Source organism: Myxine glutinosa, chromosome 7 (genome assembly GCF_964187855.1).
Source record: "Myxine glutinosa chromosome 7, kmMyxGlut1.1, whole genome shotgun sequence".
Lineage (NCBI taxonomy): Eukaryota > Metazoa > Chordata > Myxini > Myxiniformes > Myxinidae > Myxine > Myxine glutinosa.
The window spans coordinates 189,653,019-189,671,969 of record NC_136267.1 but is presented as its reverse complement, the minus strand read 5'-3'; the positions used below and the strand labels follow the sequence as shown (position 1 = coordinate 189,671,969).

At 43.3% G+C, this 18,951-nt stretch overlaps 1 protein-coding gene across 7 annotated transcripts in view; it reads left to right on the top strand.

Annotated features, from left to right (window-relative positions):
• The window catches only part of DNAJC10 (DnaJ heat shock protein family (Hsp40) member C10), a 280,936-nt gene that overhangs the window by 88,476 nt on the left and 173,509 nt on the right, over nucleotides 1-18,951 (top strand). For all 7 annotated transcript variants that reach the window (XM_078782635.1, XM_078782634.1, XM_078782636.1 and 4 more), the window contains exons 6-7: nucleotides 7,735-7,866; nucleotides 14,966-15,059. In XM_078782635.1, coding sequence (XP_078638761.1) covers nucleotides 7,735-7,866; nucleotides 14,966-15,059 — 226 coding nt within the window. The remainder of the gene's footprint in view (nucleotides 1-7,734; nucleotides 7,867-14,965; nucleotides 15,060-18,951) is intronic.

The window sequence follows — 18,951 nt, the reverse complement described above, 5'->3', positions numbered from 1 at the left end:
AATCACGTGATCTTCAGTGAGGAGTCTAGATTTCTGGTCTATCGTCAAGATGGCCGCGTCCGAGTGTGCAGGCAAGTGCATGAAGCCTACAACAAAGATTGTATAGTGCCAAGAGTCCAAGCTGGAGGTGGTGGGGTGACCGTTTGGGCTGCTTTTCATGCAGGGGGCAAAACTGACCTGGTTGTTCTGAATGGAAACCTGAACCAGTTCAAGTACAGGGTCATTCTGGAAGAAACATTGCTTCCATTTGCTCGTGCAGCCTTTCGAGGAAACTTTGTCTTCCAAGATGACAATGCATGGCCTCATCATGCTCACATGATCCAACATTTTCTTGCTGACCATGGTGTAGAGCATATGGAGTGGCCTGCCATGTCCCCGGATATGAATCCAATGGAGAACTTGTGGGCAGAATTAACGCGTCAAATCGACCACTTGGACCAGCAGCCGACCTCTGTGCGTGAATTGCAGCAGGCTATTGTCACTGCATGGCAAGCGATTCCTGTCCAAACCTTGGCAAATCTCGTGAACAACATGCCTCAACTTGTACGTGCTCTCCTGAATGCTCGTGGGGGTTACACGAAGGACTGAACTGTAATTTTACTGTCCGTAATCCCAGTCGTAATTTAACTTTTGTTTTTGTTAAAAAATTTTTGGCTAATGTGCAAAATAAAGAGATACTTCTGGAAAACGTACAGAAGTTTAACACAGTACTGTCCGTGAATTGAGTTTGATATCAGTTTACATCACTTTCCAGGATCAATTTATTTGTTTCAAAATGTCAAATGTGGTTTTTGTTTCTTTTAAAGGTCACATTAACAAAATCTAGAATAATTTCAACATCATTCCAATGAACTTTTGGTTCTAAGACATCTTGAAAAGGCAGTTCACCCCCACAAAAAAAATATTCCATATTAAATGCCAAGTCTGTATATATATATCTATATTTTGGACTACAAAATGTAAATGTTTCATGATATTTGTTATATTATATCACCTTTATCTATCAATATTGTTGAAATGAAGATCAAATAGCTGTACGTTGAAATATGTTGAAAAAGTCTAAACTTTACATGGGGTGTACTTACTTTTTCACGTGACTGTACATATAAAACAAGATCCCTTTATTTACAGAGATATATTAAAGTACATAAGAAGTACACCAAATTAATTTAACATTGCTTGGTTTGTAAGGAACCATGAAAAGAGGTGGTCCGATGTTGTCTACGTAAGAGTTACCCTATCCCGAGAAATGAATTTAAAACAAAGAAATTCAGTGAGGATGCCAGCGATGATCCACCTACCATCCACCTGATCAGAAAACTGTTGAATAATTATTTGGCTTATAATTCTCCCACACTCCTCTTTTCATCTGCTCGTGGAACCAACTTCCACATTCTCTTCAATCAACATTCCAACCTCCACGACTTCAAGGTAGCTGTTATCCATCATCTTAAGTCACCCCTCCCTTAAAATACACACCTGGACACCACAATTTCAAACTTCACAAAGCAAAACATTTCGTACATCTCAAAATGTATTTTCCAACAGCTCACGACTCCATACTCTACTGTGTCCATGTCTATCTCCAATGTGTCGCTGTCCATCTCTCCACACATCAACACTGTTCACGACATCTGGCACAGCGCAGGGCTTTTTGGCCGAGCATGACACACATGACTGACATGTGGTGCTTCTCACTTGACAAAGTCACCACAATTCCAATTACCAGCAGGCCATGTCATGTACCAAGAGTACATGATTACTTGTGTTACGACTTAATCCAAAACAACAACAGCACATCCCGGTTATTCTAGAGCTATTTTAGTCGCTCGTCTTGTATAAGACATGCAACAATCATATATGCACATGTAAATACGACAATATATGAGTCGACAAGAGAATGGCATGTACATTTCCCCCAGAAAGCCTCGTATACTCCTGTGTTCGATGAGGCACGAATACCTGCAGGTCGTCACCTGCTGACACTGGCCTGATCGAAAAATCCTCGGCCACTTCCAGTGCGAGAGATCTTACATGCACTTCGTTTGTTGTGTATATTCGCAATATATCTATTAAATACGTATATATTTTGATACGTCCGTTAATACAAAGGCCAGCCTAACCACCATCCGAGTGGATGACAGCTCTCAGGGACAAAACGCAGGTTGCACACAGCTCAAGCAGCTGCTCTCACCTCCTGGGACATTGTCAGACTGTCTGCACAACCATTGTCTGTCTGCCAAACCACATCCAGGACCTTTCACACACCACGCGCATCGCGTGAACCGAACCACCATATATAGATTACAGTAGATCTAAGATCGACAATGGACTCGCTCCAATTGGCTGACATACCGTAAAGTAAATATTTAATGGAATTCCAATTATTTCCCAAAAGTATCCAGAGGATATTTACATGTACGTCATTCATTTATATATATATATATCTGATAAATTTGTGAAGTTTATACCCATGTTTCCATCTTGTAAATGATTTTTACTCCATTTCCACTCCCTTCTGTCTTGGCTAATCTGCATTTCTGCACTCTCTTCGATCCCACTCCTCCCTCCAGGTCTATAAAACAGCTGTTCACCACCATCTCTTATCTTCCCCCATCCAAAACCTTGATCTTTTCTACCCCCGCTAATTTCACCCCAAATCCTCTTTTTTGAAATACCGACTTCCTTCCTGGAAGTCCTTGGTGTCCTTGTGTTTTATGCTTCTCCCACCCCCACCCCCCTTCCCAAGCCCTCTCCCTCCCACACATCTCCCGATGTCCCTGCTCTCAAATGTTGTGCTTGTGTGCTTCCCCTTCTCTCCCCATCTTGTCTACCGCTCCCTCTTTTTATATATTTTGTTTCTCTGTTTGATTTTTTTTTGTGATAAATGTTAGCTCTTTCACGAGCCTCGATTCTGTATACAAAAAAAAAATCTACTCCTCACGGTTGGCGAGTTCTCGCCGGCATTCTTCAGATAGCAGCTCCACTATCAACATTTTAAAAACGCTTCTAGAAGGTTAATTTCCCTCGTTACCGACTTACAATGTTTCAGCAACGTGATAATGTTATCTGCTTGCTATCATCGACAGATGAATTCGAAACTAAAACGTGTGAATTCTAAACATTACAGACGTCAACAATTTGCAAATAAGTTCAAATCGTTCAAATCGATAAATGCATCCCCATTCAAACCGATAGAGGTATCCACAAATATCCCACAATGCATTTGTGCACTCACTGGCTTCAAGCCATGTCCGTTCACATGCAAACAGATCTATTTGAATGCCTGAGCTTTTCTCACAATGCTTTGATCGATCCTAACAATTCTTATTTTTCATTCTGATTTTTCAATGCAAAATCTTTGTGGAAAAATTTTTTTTTTTTTTTTTTTTTTTTTTGTTTGATTTGTATACAAGATCGAGGCTCGTGAAAGAGCGAACATTAATCACACATAAAGACAAACAGACACATAAAACATATAACATCGGGAGCGGTAGACAAGATGGGGAGAGAGGGGGAAGGACACAAACACAACATTTGAGAGCAGGGACCGAGAGACATGGAGACATCGAGAGATCTGTGGGAGGGAGAGGGCTTTGGGGGGGAGGCATGGGAAGGGGGGGGGGGTGGGAGAGGTATAAAACATATGGACACTGCCAGGACTTCCAGGAAAGAAGTTGGAGTTTCAAACAAGGTGGATCTGGGGTGAATTAGTGGGGGTAGAAAAGATCAAGGTTTTGGATGGGGGAAGATAAGAGATGGTGGTGAACAGCTGTTTTAAAGACCTGGAGGGAGGAGTGGGATTGAAGTGAGTGTGGGAGTTTGTTCCAGAGGCGGGAGAAAAGAGGAATGAAAGAGTGAAGGTGAGCAGAGAGCCGAGATTTCGGCAGTTTAACCATCAGAGGGTGGCTGGCAGATCTTGTGCGACCTGTCGGAATATTTGGGGGACAGAGCACAGAGAGAGCTGGGGGAGCAAGGCCGGAGAGGAGTCGGTAGAAGACAGAAAGACCACCTACCTGCCTGCGGTGAGTGAGTGAGAGGCCCTCAGAGATAGCTTCATCGCGGGAGATTCCAATGATTCTGAAAGCTTTGGATTCAACAGCGTGAAGCCGAGCCAGGTGTGAGGCAGGAGCACCAGCCCATAGGGTAGAACAGTATTCCATTGAGCTGCGGATGAAAGCCTTGTATGTGGTGAGGAGCTCAGGTGTGCCTAGGAAGGACTTCACACGACGGAGGATGCCCAGTCGGCGACTGGCTTTGGAGGCCAGCTTGGAAATGTGGTTTTCCCAAGAAAGATCATGGCAGATAGTGAGACCCAAAAGCTTGAGCGACAGAACTTCTTGGAGAGGATTGTTGAGAAAGTAGATGGGAGGGTTGTCCAGTCGGTCTTTTCGGAGAGGCATAGTAAGAGTGTGAGATTTGTCAGGATTGAAAGACATGTTCCACTTGTTTGACCAGTCTGTGATTTTGTCCAGGTCTTCAGAGAGTGAGGAGGCTGCAGACTGCCGATCTGCGGGAAGAGGAATGGAGCGGCAGAGAGTGGAGTCATCAGCAAAGAGATAGAGAGGATTTTCCAGAGAGTCGGAGAGATCATTGATAAAGACCAGAAAAAGCACAGGGCCCAGCACACTGCCTTGGGGAACTCCAGCCTGAACAGGAAGGGGAGATGAGAGAAATCCATTCAGGGCCACACGTTGACTATGACCAGAGAGGAAGTCCGCAAGCCATGGATTGAGATTTCCATGGATACCAGAGGAGGAGAGTTTGGTGAGCAGAGTTGGGTGCCAGACCGTATCGAAGGCACGTGATATGTCAAGGGAGACGGCTCTGATTTCCTGTTTGGCATTGAGGACCTCCATCCATTGTTGAGACAGCAGAAGCAGCATGTCCAGAGTAGAGTGACCTGGTCTGAAACCAAATTGATGATCAGAGATCAAGCCATTGGAGAAGAGGAAAGATTTCATATCCGAAGCAATGATGGATTCCATGACTTTGCTGATAATTGGGAGCAGGCTGATTGGTCTGTCGTTGCTAGGATCTGTTTTTGCACCTTTTTTGTGTAAAGCGGTAATGTTTGCTGATTTCCAGCAATTCTTTAAAAAATTTGAATCAAATCGTCCCTGTAACATTTTAACTGGGTTCCCAAATGAAGACGGCATAATTTACATTCATCATGAAACGTGGGCAACGCAAAATGCTCACAGTCTGCACTCAACTCTCTTCGCTGCCTGGCACAGGTACGGGGTGGACCACCTGCAGCACGCGATCAATTCGTTTTACGTCGAGGACTGTCCAGTTGTACGAATAGCTGTAACACCTTATAACTGAATTTTCGTTTATAGTTATGCACCTCATTATAGTGTCTCATTATAGTTAGCACTCTGCGTCTTTCCCAACACGAGTCCTCACAGGGGAAGCCCATGCCCGGCCTCAAGCAGCCATTCAACTTCTTTTTCGAAGCAAGCAATATATATTTTAAACCACAATACCACACACTCTCATCGGGCCCACAGCCACTCACACGATTTACAAAACCTCACTCCTCTCACCACACTTTAAGTCAAACACACACACACACACACACACACACACACACACACACACACACACACACACACACACACACACACACACACACACACACACACACACACACACACACACACTCTCACACCTCATTCAGACAAGCCAATCCAGCACTTAACCTGACAAATAATCCAATGTATAACTCCACCTTATCAATGCATTGTCCATTGCAATTGCAACCTTAGAACCACAAGATTACAGTACACAGTGCACTTCACCATACGATACAAACACAACATACAGGGGAAACACAAATCAAAAGACCATGTACACAACCTCCCTGTTTGGTGCTTCCAGTTCTGTTGATGCAAATCCTGTGTACAGTGGTGGTTGGTAGTCCCAGTTCTGTTGATGCAAATCCTGTGTACAGTGGTGGTTGGTAGTCCCAGTTCTCTCGATGCACGTCGGATCGATTTTCTGGGACTTGGTTGAAATGATTCACACACTCGTTGAACGTCCGGTGCAATTGTGCTTGGTCGGTCGGTACTTTTCTGTTTCTGACGACTTTCAGTCTCCATAAACCCCTTGGACCACTCTCTGATATGAGTCTGCGATGGTGGATTCCTTCCATATCTTGTACAGAAATTACGCTGAACTTGCGTGTCGGATCTCTTCTCAATGTACCATTTGACGTACTGAGCTTTCTCCTGTGGAGTTGCCATTTTCTTTTACATTAAACCACCAGATGTGAAAATAAAGAAAACTTTGAGTTTCTTTATCATATTAAACCATGTCATGGTTCCCTTTTTTCGGCAATGTTTTATGGCCGGATGCCCTTCCTGACACCAACCCTTTTAGTCGCCTTTGACGACACGCAGGGATACGGTGTACCTATTCTAAACCGGGGTACACACCGGGCAAAGTGGTGCGTTTGAGGTGAAGGTGGGAGTGCATCAGGGGTCGGTCCTAAGTCAACTACTATTTGTAGCTGTGATGGAGGTGCTGGCTCGGAATGTAAAGGAGGGTTTACCGTGGGAGTTGTTGTATGCAGATGATCTGGTGTTGATTGCAGAAAGTATGGATGGACTGAAGGAAAAGATGAACAAGTGGAAGGAATGTATGGAGACAAACGGTCTGAAGGTGAATATAGGAAAAACGAAGGTGATGGCAAGTGGTAAAGCATGTGGTGAGGTGGAAAGAACTGGGAAGTGGCCGTGTGCTGTGTGCAGGAAGGGTGTCGGAGTGAACTCCATTCAGTGTACAATGTGCGCTGAGTGGGTTCATCAAAAATGTAGTGGTCTGAGAGGGTCATTAACCAGTGTGGCAGCTACATTCAAATGTAAGGTGTGCACAGAGGGAGCTGCAGATGGAGGACATGTTGAGTTGGATCTTGGAGACGGCGTGAAGCTGGAAGGTGTGAAAACATTTTGCTACCTCGGAGACGTGCTGAATGGAGAAGGTGGATCGGACTCGGCAACGGTTGCTGGAGTGAGATGTGCATGGAAGAAGTTTCGGGAAATGAGTGGCGTGCTGACGAGGAGGGGAGTGTCGTTGAAGCTGAAGGGAAAGGTGTATGCTGCATGTGTGAGAAGTGTCATGATTTATGGGAGCGAGACATGGGTCATGAATGTAGAGCAGCAACGAAGGCTGGAAAGGGTGGAAATGCGAATGGTTCGATGGATGTGCGGAGTATCGTTGAGAGAGAGGAAGACAAATGATGAATTGCAAAATATGATGGGAATAGAGCCTGTGATTGATGCTGTGAAGAGGAACAGGTTGAGATGGTTTGGTCATGTGTTGAGGAAGGATGAAAGTGACTGGTTGAGAAGAGTGATGGAAATGAATGTAGAAGGAAGTAGAGGATGGGGAAGACCGAGAAAGACTTGGCTAAAGGTGGTGGAAGAAGAAATGCAAGCAAGGGGGTTAACAAGGGGAGATGCAGAAAATAGGGCAAAATGGAGAAGATTGTCATGGGGACCGCAAGGCTAACCCCCGCTCTAGCAGGGAAAATGGCCTTAAAATGCATGTTGTATTAGACCAAAGGGTATCATTTTTCATTTGTGGTGCTAAGTATATTGACAACGAAAGTTGTCCTGGTCTTTTTGGAATACACTGTATGTCCTGCTTTGTTTGCTTATGCATGATGCACATAACTTATTATTTTATTTGCATAAAACAGCCATTACCATGTTCAATATATCCTGACAGTGGCGAGAGTTTGCAAAAGAAATGGATGGAGTGATTCGAATTGGAGCAGTCAACTGTGGTGACAACACAAAGATGTGCCAGCTCAAGGGAATCAGAAGTTACCCCAACCTTTACATGTTTCGGGCAGGCATGGTGAGACTATCTATGCTCTTGTCTGTTGGCTTATTGCTTTTGTCATACTGCACATTGTAGTCTGTGCATTTGCTCTTCTGTGATGGAAATTGGTAAATGGGACCAAGTAGAAAATGGTAAATGTGACCAGCAAATGCTTTGTCAGCTTTGCCTATTCCCGGAGGGAGTGTGTGTGTGTGTGTGTGTGTGTGTGTGTGTGTGTGTGTGTGTGTGTGTGTGTGTGTGTGTGTGTGTGTGTGTGTGTGTGTGTGTGTGTGTGTGTGTGCCTCTGTGTGTGTGTGTGTGTGCCTCTGTGTGTGCCTCTGTGTGTGTGTGTGCCTCTGTGTGTGTGTGTGCCTCTGTGTGTGTGTGTGCCTCTGTGTGTGTGTGTGCCTCTGTGTGTGTGTGTGTGTGTGTGTGTGTGTGTGTGTGTGTGTGTGTGTGTGTGTGTGTGTGTGTGTGTGTGTCTCAGTGTGCGCACCTGTGCGTCTGCCTGCATGCGCATGTATACCTTATTGGACAGGAGAGGCTGACGGAAAGATGGGCTCGTACTTCAGTTTCTTTTTTGGAATTACAAATCGATATCCATAACAATAAATTTCACACGGTCGAATTGTTAGACAAACAAGATGCCTTTCCATTCCACATTGCCCGCATGCCTTTCTTAGACTTGGTAACATTCCTAAACTGTTATTCTATGGGACGATAGCAGGTGAAATAATTAGGACTGAGAGAGCAACCACACACAGCACTGAACTTGTCAATAGATTAAAACAATGAGTCAGTTGTTTACTAACATAACACTGAACTTATCAATATATTAAAACAACTAATCAGACATTCACTAATGTAGCACTGAACTTATCAATAGATTAAAACAACGAGTCAGATGTTTACTAATGCAGCAATGAACTTATCAACAGATTTAAAACAGCTAGTTATATGTTTACTAATACAGCACTGAACTTATCAATAGATTAAAACAGCTAGTTAGAGGTTTACTAATACTGCATTGAACTTGCAGATTAAAACCAACCAGTTATATGTTTATTAATACAGCACTAAACTTATCAATAGATTAAATCAGCTGGTCAGATGTTTACTAATACAGCACTGAACCTATCAATAGATTAAAACAGCTTGTTAGACGTTTACTAATACAGCACTGAACTTATCAATAGATTAAAACAGCTAGTCTGATATTTACTATAGACCACTGAACTGATCAATATATTTTAACAGCTAGTCTGATATTTACTAATAGACCGCTGAACTGATCAATATATTTTAACAGCTAGTCTGATATTTACTAATAGGACACTGAACTGATCAATATATTTTAACAGCTAGTCTGATATTTACTAATAGGCCACTGAACTGATCAATATATTTTAACAGCTAGTCTGATATTTACTAATAGACTGCTGAACTGATCAATATATTTTAACAGCTAGTCTGATATTTACTAATAGGCCACTGAACTGATCAATATATTATAACAGCTAGTCTGATATTTACTAATAGACCGCTGAACTGATCAATATATTTTAACAGCTAGTCTGATATTTACTAATAGGCCACTGAACTGATCAATATATTTTAACAGCTAGTCTGATATTTAGTAATAGACCGCTGAACTGATCAATATATTGTAACAGCTAGTCTGATATTTACTAATAGACCGCTGAACTGATCAATATATTTTAACAGCTAGTCTGATATTTACTAATAGACCGCTGAACTGATCAATATATTTTAACAGCTAGTCTGATATTTACTAATAGGCCACTGAACTGATCAATATATTTTCACAGCTAGTCATATGTTTACAAATAGACTGCTGAACTGATCAATATATTGTAACAGTTAGTTAGATGTTCACATATAGACCGCTGAACTGATCAATATATTATAACAGCTAGTCAGATATTTACTAATAGACCGCTGAACTGATCAATATATTATAACAGCTAGTCTGATATTTACTAATAGACCGCTGAACTGATCAATATATTATAACAGCTAGTCTGATATTTACTTATAGACCGCTGAACTGATCAATACATTATAACAGCTAGTCTGATATTTACTTATAGACCGCTGAACTGATCAATATATTATAACAGCTAGTTTGATATTTACTTATAGACCGCTGAACTGATCAATATATTATAACAGCTAGTCTGATATTTACTTATAGACCGCTGAACTGATCAATACATTATAACAGTAAGTCTGATATTTACTTATAGACTGCTGAACTGACTGCTGCTGAACATCTGGCTAATCAGATGTGAAGTGCCTTCAGGAGGAATTCACACTCCGTGACTTTTTCACATTTTGTTGTTTCAGCCTGAATTTAAAATTGATTGAATTGAGATTTTCTGTCACTAATCCACACATAATACTCCATAATGTCAAAGTGGACTTTTGTTTTTTCGAAATTTTTAAAAAACAATTAAAATGAAGAAGACGTCATGCAGAGCATGATACTTGCAAAATCCGCCCCCCTCCGCCCCCCCCAAAAGGTTTCCATTGATTCAGCAAATTTTCCATTTCATCAAGAATAAAGTTGACTATCTTGATCAAAGCTCGGGTCAATAGGATGAAAAGTGACGGTTTTTGAACACTATCAGGTGTGTTTAAAGCAAATGCAAAGGAACATAAAAAGCAAATGAACACTACCAGTAATTTCAGGAAAGAAGTTGGGGATTGAAAGAGGTAGATTTGTGATGTTTTAACAGGGATAGAAAAGATCAAGGTTTTGGATGGGGGAAGACAAGACAAGACAAGAGATGGTGGTGAACAGCTGTTTTAAAGACCTGGAGGGATGAGAGGGATTGAAGAGTCTGTGGGAGATTGTTCCAGAGTCGGGAGAAAAGAGGAATGACAGAGTGAAGGTGAATAGAGAGTCTTTATTTTGGCAGTTTCACCATAAGAGGGTTGCTGACAGATCTTGTGCATCCTGCAGGAACATTTGGGGGGCAGAGCACAGACAGAGCAGGGGGAGAAAGGCCGGAGAGGAGTCGGGAGAAGACAGAAAGACCACCAACCTGCCTGCGGTGAGTGAGAGAGAGAGAAAGGCCCTCAGAATCAGCTTCATCGTGGAAGATTCCAATGATTCTGAATGCTTTGGTTTCAACCGCGTGAAGCTGAGCTAGGTGTGACGCAGGCGCACCAGCCCAGAGGGGAGAGCAATATTCCATTGAGGTGTGGATGAAAGCCTTGTATATGGTGAGAAGCTCAGCTGTGCCAAGGAAGGATTTCGCACGACAGAGGATTGATTCCCCGAAGGCGACTGGCTTTGGAAGCCAGCTTGGAAATGTGGTTTTCCCAGGTAGGATCATGGCAGATAGTGAGAACCAAAAGCTTGACTGACAGAACTTCTTCGAGAGGTTTGTTGAGAAATTAGATGGGAGGGTTGTCCAGATGGTCTTTGCGGAGAGACATAGTGAGAGTGTGAGATTTGTCAGGATTGAAAGACATGTTCCACTTGTTTGACCAGTTTGTGATTTTATCCAAGTTTCCAGAGAGTGAAGAGGCTGCAGACTGCCGATCTGAGGGTTGAGGTATGGAGCGGCAGAGAGTGGAGTCATCAGCAAAGAGATAGAGAGGATTTTCCAAAGAGTCAGAGAGATCTTTAACGAAGACGAGAAAAAACACAGCGCCCAGAACACTGCCTTGAGAAACTCCAGCCTGAACAGGAAAGGGATGAGAGAAATCCATTCAAGGCCACACATTGTCTGCGACCGGAGAGGAAGTCCGCGAGTCATGCATGCAGGTTCCCATGGATACCATAGGAGGAGAGTTTGGTGAGCAGGGCGGGGTGCCAGATCGTATTGAAGGCACGTGATATGTCAAGGGAGACAGCTCTGATTTCCTGTTTGGCATTGAGGACCTCCATCCATTGTTGAGACAGCAGAAGCAGCATGTCCAGAGTAGAATGACCTGGTCTGAATCCAAATTGATGATCAGAGATCAAGCCAATGGAGAAGAGGAAGGATTTGATGTCAGAAGCGATGATGGATTCCATGACCTTGCTGATAATTGGGAACAGGCTGATTGGTTTGTAGTTGCAAGGATCTGTTTTTGCCCATTTTTTGTGTAAAGCGGTAATGTTTTCTGATTTCCAAGCACATGGTAGATGATCTTGAGCAAAAGAGAGAGGGTGAGATAGAGCGGCAGAGCAGGATTTTAGGACCTGTGGGCTGATGCCGTCTGGTGCAGTTGCAGAATCAGAGTCGAGGTTTGACAGAAACTTCCCCACTTTTTTTTTTTTTTTTTTTTTGTATACAGAATCGAGGCTCGTGAAAGAGCTAACATTTATCACAAAAAGAAATCGAAGAGACAAACAAACAAAGTGTATAAAAAGGGGAGCGGTAGACAATATGGGGAGAGAAGGGGAAGCACATAAACACAACATTTGAGAGCAGGGACATCGGGAGATGTGTGGGAGGGAGAGGGCTTGGTGGGAGGAGGCGTGGGAAGGGGGGAAGGGGTGGGGGTTGGAGAAGTATAAAACACAAGGACACCAAGGACTTACAGGAAAGAGGTTGGTATTTCAAAAAAGTGGATTTGGGGTGAAATTAGCAGGGGTAGAAAAGATCAAGGTTTTGGATGGGGGAAGATAAGAGATGGTGGTGAACAGCTGTTTTAAAGACCTGGAGGGAGGAGTGGGATTGAAGAGAGTGAGGGAGTTTGTTCCAGAGGTGGGAGAAAAGAGGAATGAAGGAGTGAAGGTGAGCAGAGAGTCTTGATTTTGGCAGTTTAACCATAAGAGGGTTGCAGGCAGATCTTGTGCGACCTGTAGGAATATTTGGGGGACAGAGCCCAGAGAGAGCTGGGGGGGCAAGGCCGGAGAGGAGTCGGTCGAAGACGGAAAGACCACCAACCTGACTGTGGTGAGTGAGTGAAAGGCCCTCGGAGTCGGCTTCATTTCAGAAGATTGCAATGATTCTGAAAGCTTTGGTTTCAACAGCGTGAAGCCGAGCTAGGTGTGAGGCAGGAGCACCGGCCCATAGGGGAGAACAGTATTCCATTGAGCTGCGCAGTGAAAGCCTTGTATGTGGTGAAGAGCTCAGGTGTGCCAAGGAAGGACTTCGCACGACGGAGGATGTCAGGAGAGAACGACACAGAGTCCAAGAGCTGCTGGGTTCGACTGGGTAAGGTGGGTGCAGAGAGAGGTGGGTTTGGGACACAAGATTTTGAGGCAAACACTGAGTTGAGGCATTCGGCTTTGTCATGTGCGGTGTCAACTGGGTAGTCATTTTTAGGTAAGGGGATGGAGGGGGAACAAACACCAGAAACAGATTTGACCAGATGCCACCAAGATTTGGAGGAGGGAGACCGGTTTGAGAGTTCAGTCTTGAGAGTAGAGAGATATTGTTTCCTTGCTCTCCTGAGGGTAGACACACACTTGTTCCGGGCTTTGTGAAAGGAAATGAGATTGATCAGTTTGTTTGACCATCATGTCCGGGTCTTTTTAAACTTTTTAACAGTTTAGTAGGGTGAAAGGAAAGGAAAGGAGATTGTCTTCAGTTGGATTTGCCTTCCAGGAGGCGAAGGCAAGTTGTTTCAGGGCAACTGATTCACCACAAGATTCAGTGTACCATGGACGGGAGGAATGGTATGACAACTGAAGACGAGATGGGATAAATCTGTGAATGAGGGAGAGCAATTTACTTTGGAAGAATTCCCAGGAAGAGTTTGTCAGAGGCAGGAGAGATGGGAGACCAGTCCAGATGATTGACGTCTGTTTGAAGACCGTGCCAGTCGGCCTGAATGAAATGCCAGACTCGTTCACGCTGACGAGGCTCTCTGAGAATGGCCGGAGAGATGTCCACTTTAACAAGGAAATGATCAGATGAACCGATTGGAGCAGAAGAACAGCAGACATTTGCAGGGAAGTTTGTGCACGGCAGGGGTGAAGGAGGAGATTTGAACGGGAGGATGGAGTTTAGTCGGGGAGGGGTGAGGGGGGAGTTTCAGAGGGGAGGGGTGAGGGGGGGGGGAATCTGAAGGGGAGGGGCGAGGGGGAGATTTGAACGGGAGGAGTGAGGAGGGAGATTAGAAAGGGAGGTGCAAATGGGGAGATTTGGAGGGGAGGGGTTCGGGGATTTTAGAAGGGGAGGGGTGAGGGGGGAGTTTCGAAAGTGGATTATTAATGACAAACAAACATTTATTACAAACTGGGTTTATTGTGATTTTCAAGTCAGAGATCCGTTTAAAATCCGTTTAAAAGTTTGTAAACTGTTGCAAGCAAGGACATTTATTAGTTTGCTGTGATGTTGTCGTTGAACTTTTTCGCTCCTGGCATAGTCCTATGTTATATTTTTTTTCCAGAGGAACCTGAGTCAATATGTGAGATTATTTTCAATAAAGACATATAATAAATTATGTAATTGAATAATTTAGGTTTGCTGAAGGTGTGCTTACCTAGATGTAACATTTTCCAATACTTTAATTGTTGTTACCTGTTTACATCTCTTTTTAAAAGGGAAGTATAATAAATTGCATTGTAAGATATCAGTTATGTTAAAAAAGGAGTTATAGGTGTCTGCTTGTTTCGTAACTCCACCTAGTGGGTGACTATGGCATTGAAATGCTGTGCACATGTACCTCCGGAGTCACCTGTGGCCCGGGTGTGTCTGGACGTGCAACATGGCTTACTTGAACACTGGCTACGTGTCCTTTGATACAAGTGTCTGAAACAGGGATATAGATATAGTTATTCAGGAATCCTTAGAAAAGACCGCAGGGCCATTTGAAGGAAGAAATGACATGGAGCATCATCACGCTGGTGTGGACGTCACCCAGTGCCAAAAGAAACAGACCGTCCATGAGACTAGGTAGTCGGGGTGTTTGGAGGGAGCAAGACTGGTAGACCCCGTGGTGTGTGAAGCGCTCTCCGTGGTGTGCGTTATGGTGCTCGTGGGGGCACCGTTGGATCCTATAGGGGACGACCCGGGGCTCTCGGGTCCTCGGGTGTGCGAACAAGCGGTCGGCAGAAAACAAATAACATTTATTACAGCACCGCTCGATTTCATTGTTCATGCATTTCTCTTTAAATTGTCCATCATAGGTTCTGCCAATATATTTTGTCTCTAAATTTTCTTTACAGGACCCAGTTAAGTTCTCTGGTAAGAGAACTAAAGAAGACATCATCAAGTTTGCCTTGAGTTATGTGAGGAGTCAGGTCGTTGAACTTTGGGCAGGTATGTACCCTGGAATACAGTGAAGGTGGAAGTTTTCCACAGAGTTTTTTTTATTCCATTTAATGTTCCAATGAGAATTAAGATGACTAACGATTGCAAATATCATTTGTGATCATTACGATTACATATCCTGTGTAGTTATGAAGATGTGAGATGGCGTTCCTATGACAGGAAACGATTAATTGTCAATAGATCGGTTTGCATGCAACCCCATATTTTACATGATGCAGTCATTTCTCCCTTTACATTTTGTATTTGGAGACGTTGATGGGAATTGGGATGACACAACCCCTTTCCCGATTGTGTTTGTTTCAAGATCCTCTAAGCTGGAAGGTATTCTTCTTGGTGGGATTATTGTGCTTTATGCCAAATTTTGTTTTAACTCCTTTTTTGGGAGACCACTGCACAGGTAAACTTGATAATGAAGGAGATTGTTCCAAGGCTTTAGATCTTGTGCATATACTCAAATGAACCTGAATAGTCGAGAGGATTGGAGTAAATCTTGGATTTATAAAATAAAATAAAAATATCAAAGATCTTGTCCACAAGTGTTGAACTGATGCTACAAAACGGATTGACCAATGATGGACTAGGGTGGTTGAAGTTTGCGATTATAGATGTCGCTCCTTGAAACCTGACATGACCACCTTGAAACCTGACATGACCACCTTGAAACCTGACATGACCACCTTGAAACCTGACATGACCACCTTGAAACCTGACATGACCACCTTGAAACCTGACATGACCACCTTGAAACCTGACATGACCACCTTGAAACCTGACATGACCACCTTGAAACCTGACATGACCACCTTGAAACCTGACATGACCACCTTGAAACCTGACATGACCACCTTGAAACCTGACATGACCACCTTGAAACCTAACAAGACCACCATCTACTAATTATGGATGCCCTCATACAGGGAGTGCAGATGTTCTTTTTTATTTTATTTTCTTTCAAACAATTACAATTGAATGCCCTTCCCTAATTTCTTTGCCAATCCTCTTCATATTTACCCCGCACACACAAAGTGAAAAGTGGGGTTAAGCAATTGGTTCATATCCATCTGTCTGTCCTGCTTATAAGTTTATGATCGTCAGATTATGATCGAGGAACGACTTATTCAAATTGAATGTTTTATTTTGAACACGAATCGAACATGAATATGAACCCAAGTCTGTCGTTTTACCATACTCTGGCTCAGAATTTGTCACAATCGCGCATGTGTAGAGGAGTGAGATAATATTTTTACTCTGTCTATTTGTCTGGCAGTCAAACAACATTGAAAATCATTCCAAACAGGAAACGTATTATTTTAAAGAACATCATAATGGACACTTACAACAGGCACAAATAACACTGGGAAATGGTGGTAAAACCCCGAATTAAATTATTGATTTGCCTACAAGCCTCTTTAAACCGTTATTAGGTACCACATTGCCTTTCACGCTGTGATACCCTATTGTTTTTGTTAAGTTTATTATTATTCTTCGGCCGGCATTTTTACACCCTTTGGTCCGATTGACATAAAATTTTCACCAAAGGAGCGGCTCCTCCTGAATATTTTTAATTCGAATTATGACATTATATGTGACTTTGACTTGGCGATTCCAGAACCCTCCATTTCTTTATTTTCAGCCATTCCTTGGTGGATTTACTGTTATGTTTAGGGTCATTGTCATGTTGCAAGGTCCACCTTCGGTTGAGCTTTAACTTTCCGACAGATGGCCTCACATTATCCTCAAGCACCCTCTGGTACAATGAAGAATTCATAGTGGATTCTATGATGGTGAGCTGCCCAGGCCCTGATGCAGCAAAGCTGCCCCAAACCATAATATTTCCACCACCATGCTTTACAGTTGGTATCAGGTTATAAATAACCACCTTTAGAGGCCATTTTTCCCCGCAAAGCGGGGGTTGGCCTTTTTCGGGAACCGTGGTTGTTGTTGTTTTTCGGTCCCCTTTTTTGAAGCAATGTTTTACGGCCGGATGCCCTTCCTGACGCCAACCCTTTTTGCCGCCTTTAACGACAAACAGGGAATTACCAGTGAGCTGGTACTCAATTAGCCGACCTCGGAAGGATGACAGGCTGAGTCAACCCCCCTGGCGTTAATTCAGCGATCGACCGGGATTCGAACCCAGGATCCTAGGATCCTAAGCTGGCACCCTAGCCGCTAGCCCAACACCAGGGCTGTATCAGGTTCTTGTGGTCAAATGCTGTCTTTGGTTTTCGCCAAACATGTCTTCTGGTACTGTGGCCAAATAGCTCTACCTTTGACTCATCTGTCCAGAGCACATTGTTCCAGAAGTGCTGGTCTTTGCCGAGGTGTTCTTTGGCAAACTTTAGTCTTGCCATGATGTTCTTTCTGGACAGCAAAGGTTTCCTCCTGGCACACCTCCCATGTAGATCAAATTTGTGCAGCCTCTTTCTAATGGTAGACTCATGCACTTTGACATCAACAGTGGCAAGAGCTACTTGTAGGTCCCGTGATGACATTCTAGGGTTCTTAGAGACTTCTTTCAGCATCTTGCGGTCTGCTCTCGGGCTGTACTTGCTGGGGCGGCCTGGCCTGAACAAGTTGGCAGTTGTTTGGAATCTTCTCCACTTGTAGATGATCTTCCGGACAGTCGAATGATTGATTTCAAATTGTTTGGAGATCTTTTTAAATCCCTTCCCAGACTCGTAGGCATCTATAACCTTCTTTCTGAAGGCCTCTGAAGCTCTTTTGATCTAGGCATGGTGACGTCACACACTTCAACAACAAAGAGCAAACCAAACTAAATGTCTGAGGTTTAAATAAGACAGGTTCCTCCAAGATCGTCTCTAACGCTGTTCTAATCATTTGCACCAGAGCTGGTGCACCTGATTCTAATTTTAGCTATTTGAAATTGTGATAAATGTAGGGATGTACTTACTTTTTCCACATGCGAAATTTGCATTTGTTTTTTTTTTTTTTTTTTTTTTTTTTTTGTATACAAGATCGAGGCTCGTGAAAGAGCGAACATTAATCACACAGAAAGACAAACAGACACATAAAACAAATAACATCGGGAGCGGTAGACAAGATGGGGAGAGAGGGGGAAGGACACAAACACAACATTTGAGAGCAGGGACCGAGAGACATGGAGACATCGAGAGATCTGTGGGAGGGAGAGGGCTTTGGGGGGGAGGCATGTGAAGGGGGGGAGGCATGTGAAGGGGGGGAGGCATGTGAAGGGGGGGGGGGGGGTGGGAGAGGTATAAACATATGGACACTGCCAGGCTTTCCAGGAAATAAGTTGGAATTTCAAACAAGGTGGATCTGGGGTGAATTAGTGGGGGTAGAAAAGATCAAGGTTATGGATGGGGGAAGATAAGAGATGGTGGTGAACAGCTGTTTTAAAGACCTGGAGGGAGGAGAGGATGTTACTTTAAATTATACAATGGACTACAAAATGTAAATGTTTCATGATATTTGTTATATTATATCACCTTTATCTATCAATATTGTTGAAATGAAGATCAAATAGCTGTATGTTGAAATATGTTGAAAAAGTCAAAACTTTACATGGGGTGTACTTACTTTTTCACGTGACTGTATGTATAATGATGTAAAGATGAACTGATTCGATTTTGAAGTCAAGAGGGCAAAGGTCAGAAGTCATGTCAGGTAAACATGTGATAACTTGAGAACAGCTGAATGGATTTCAATCGAACTTGGTACAAGTATTATGATGATGTAATAATTTGGGTGGAGGCATATCGGTCCACGTTGTGACGTCGAAGAGTGTCATTCTAGTTTTTCTTTATCGGCCTGATGATGTTCTTCTCCACCTTGTTATTACTGTACGGTTTCCATCCTTTTGCTGTTTTGCTCTCTGCAGGCCTAATTCTACAGAAAATAT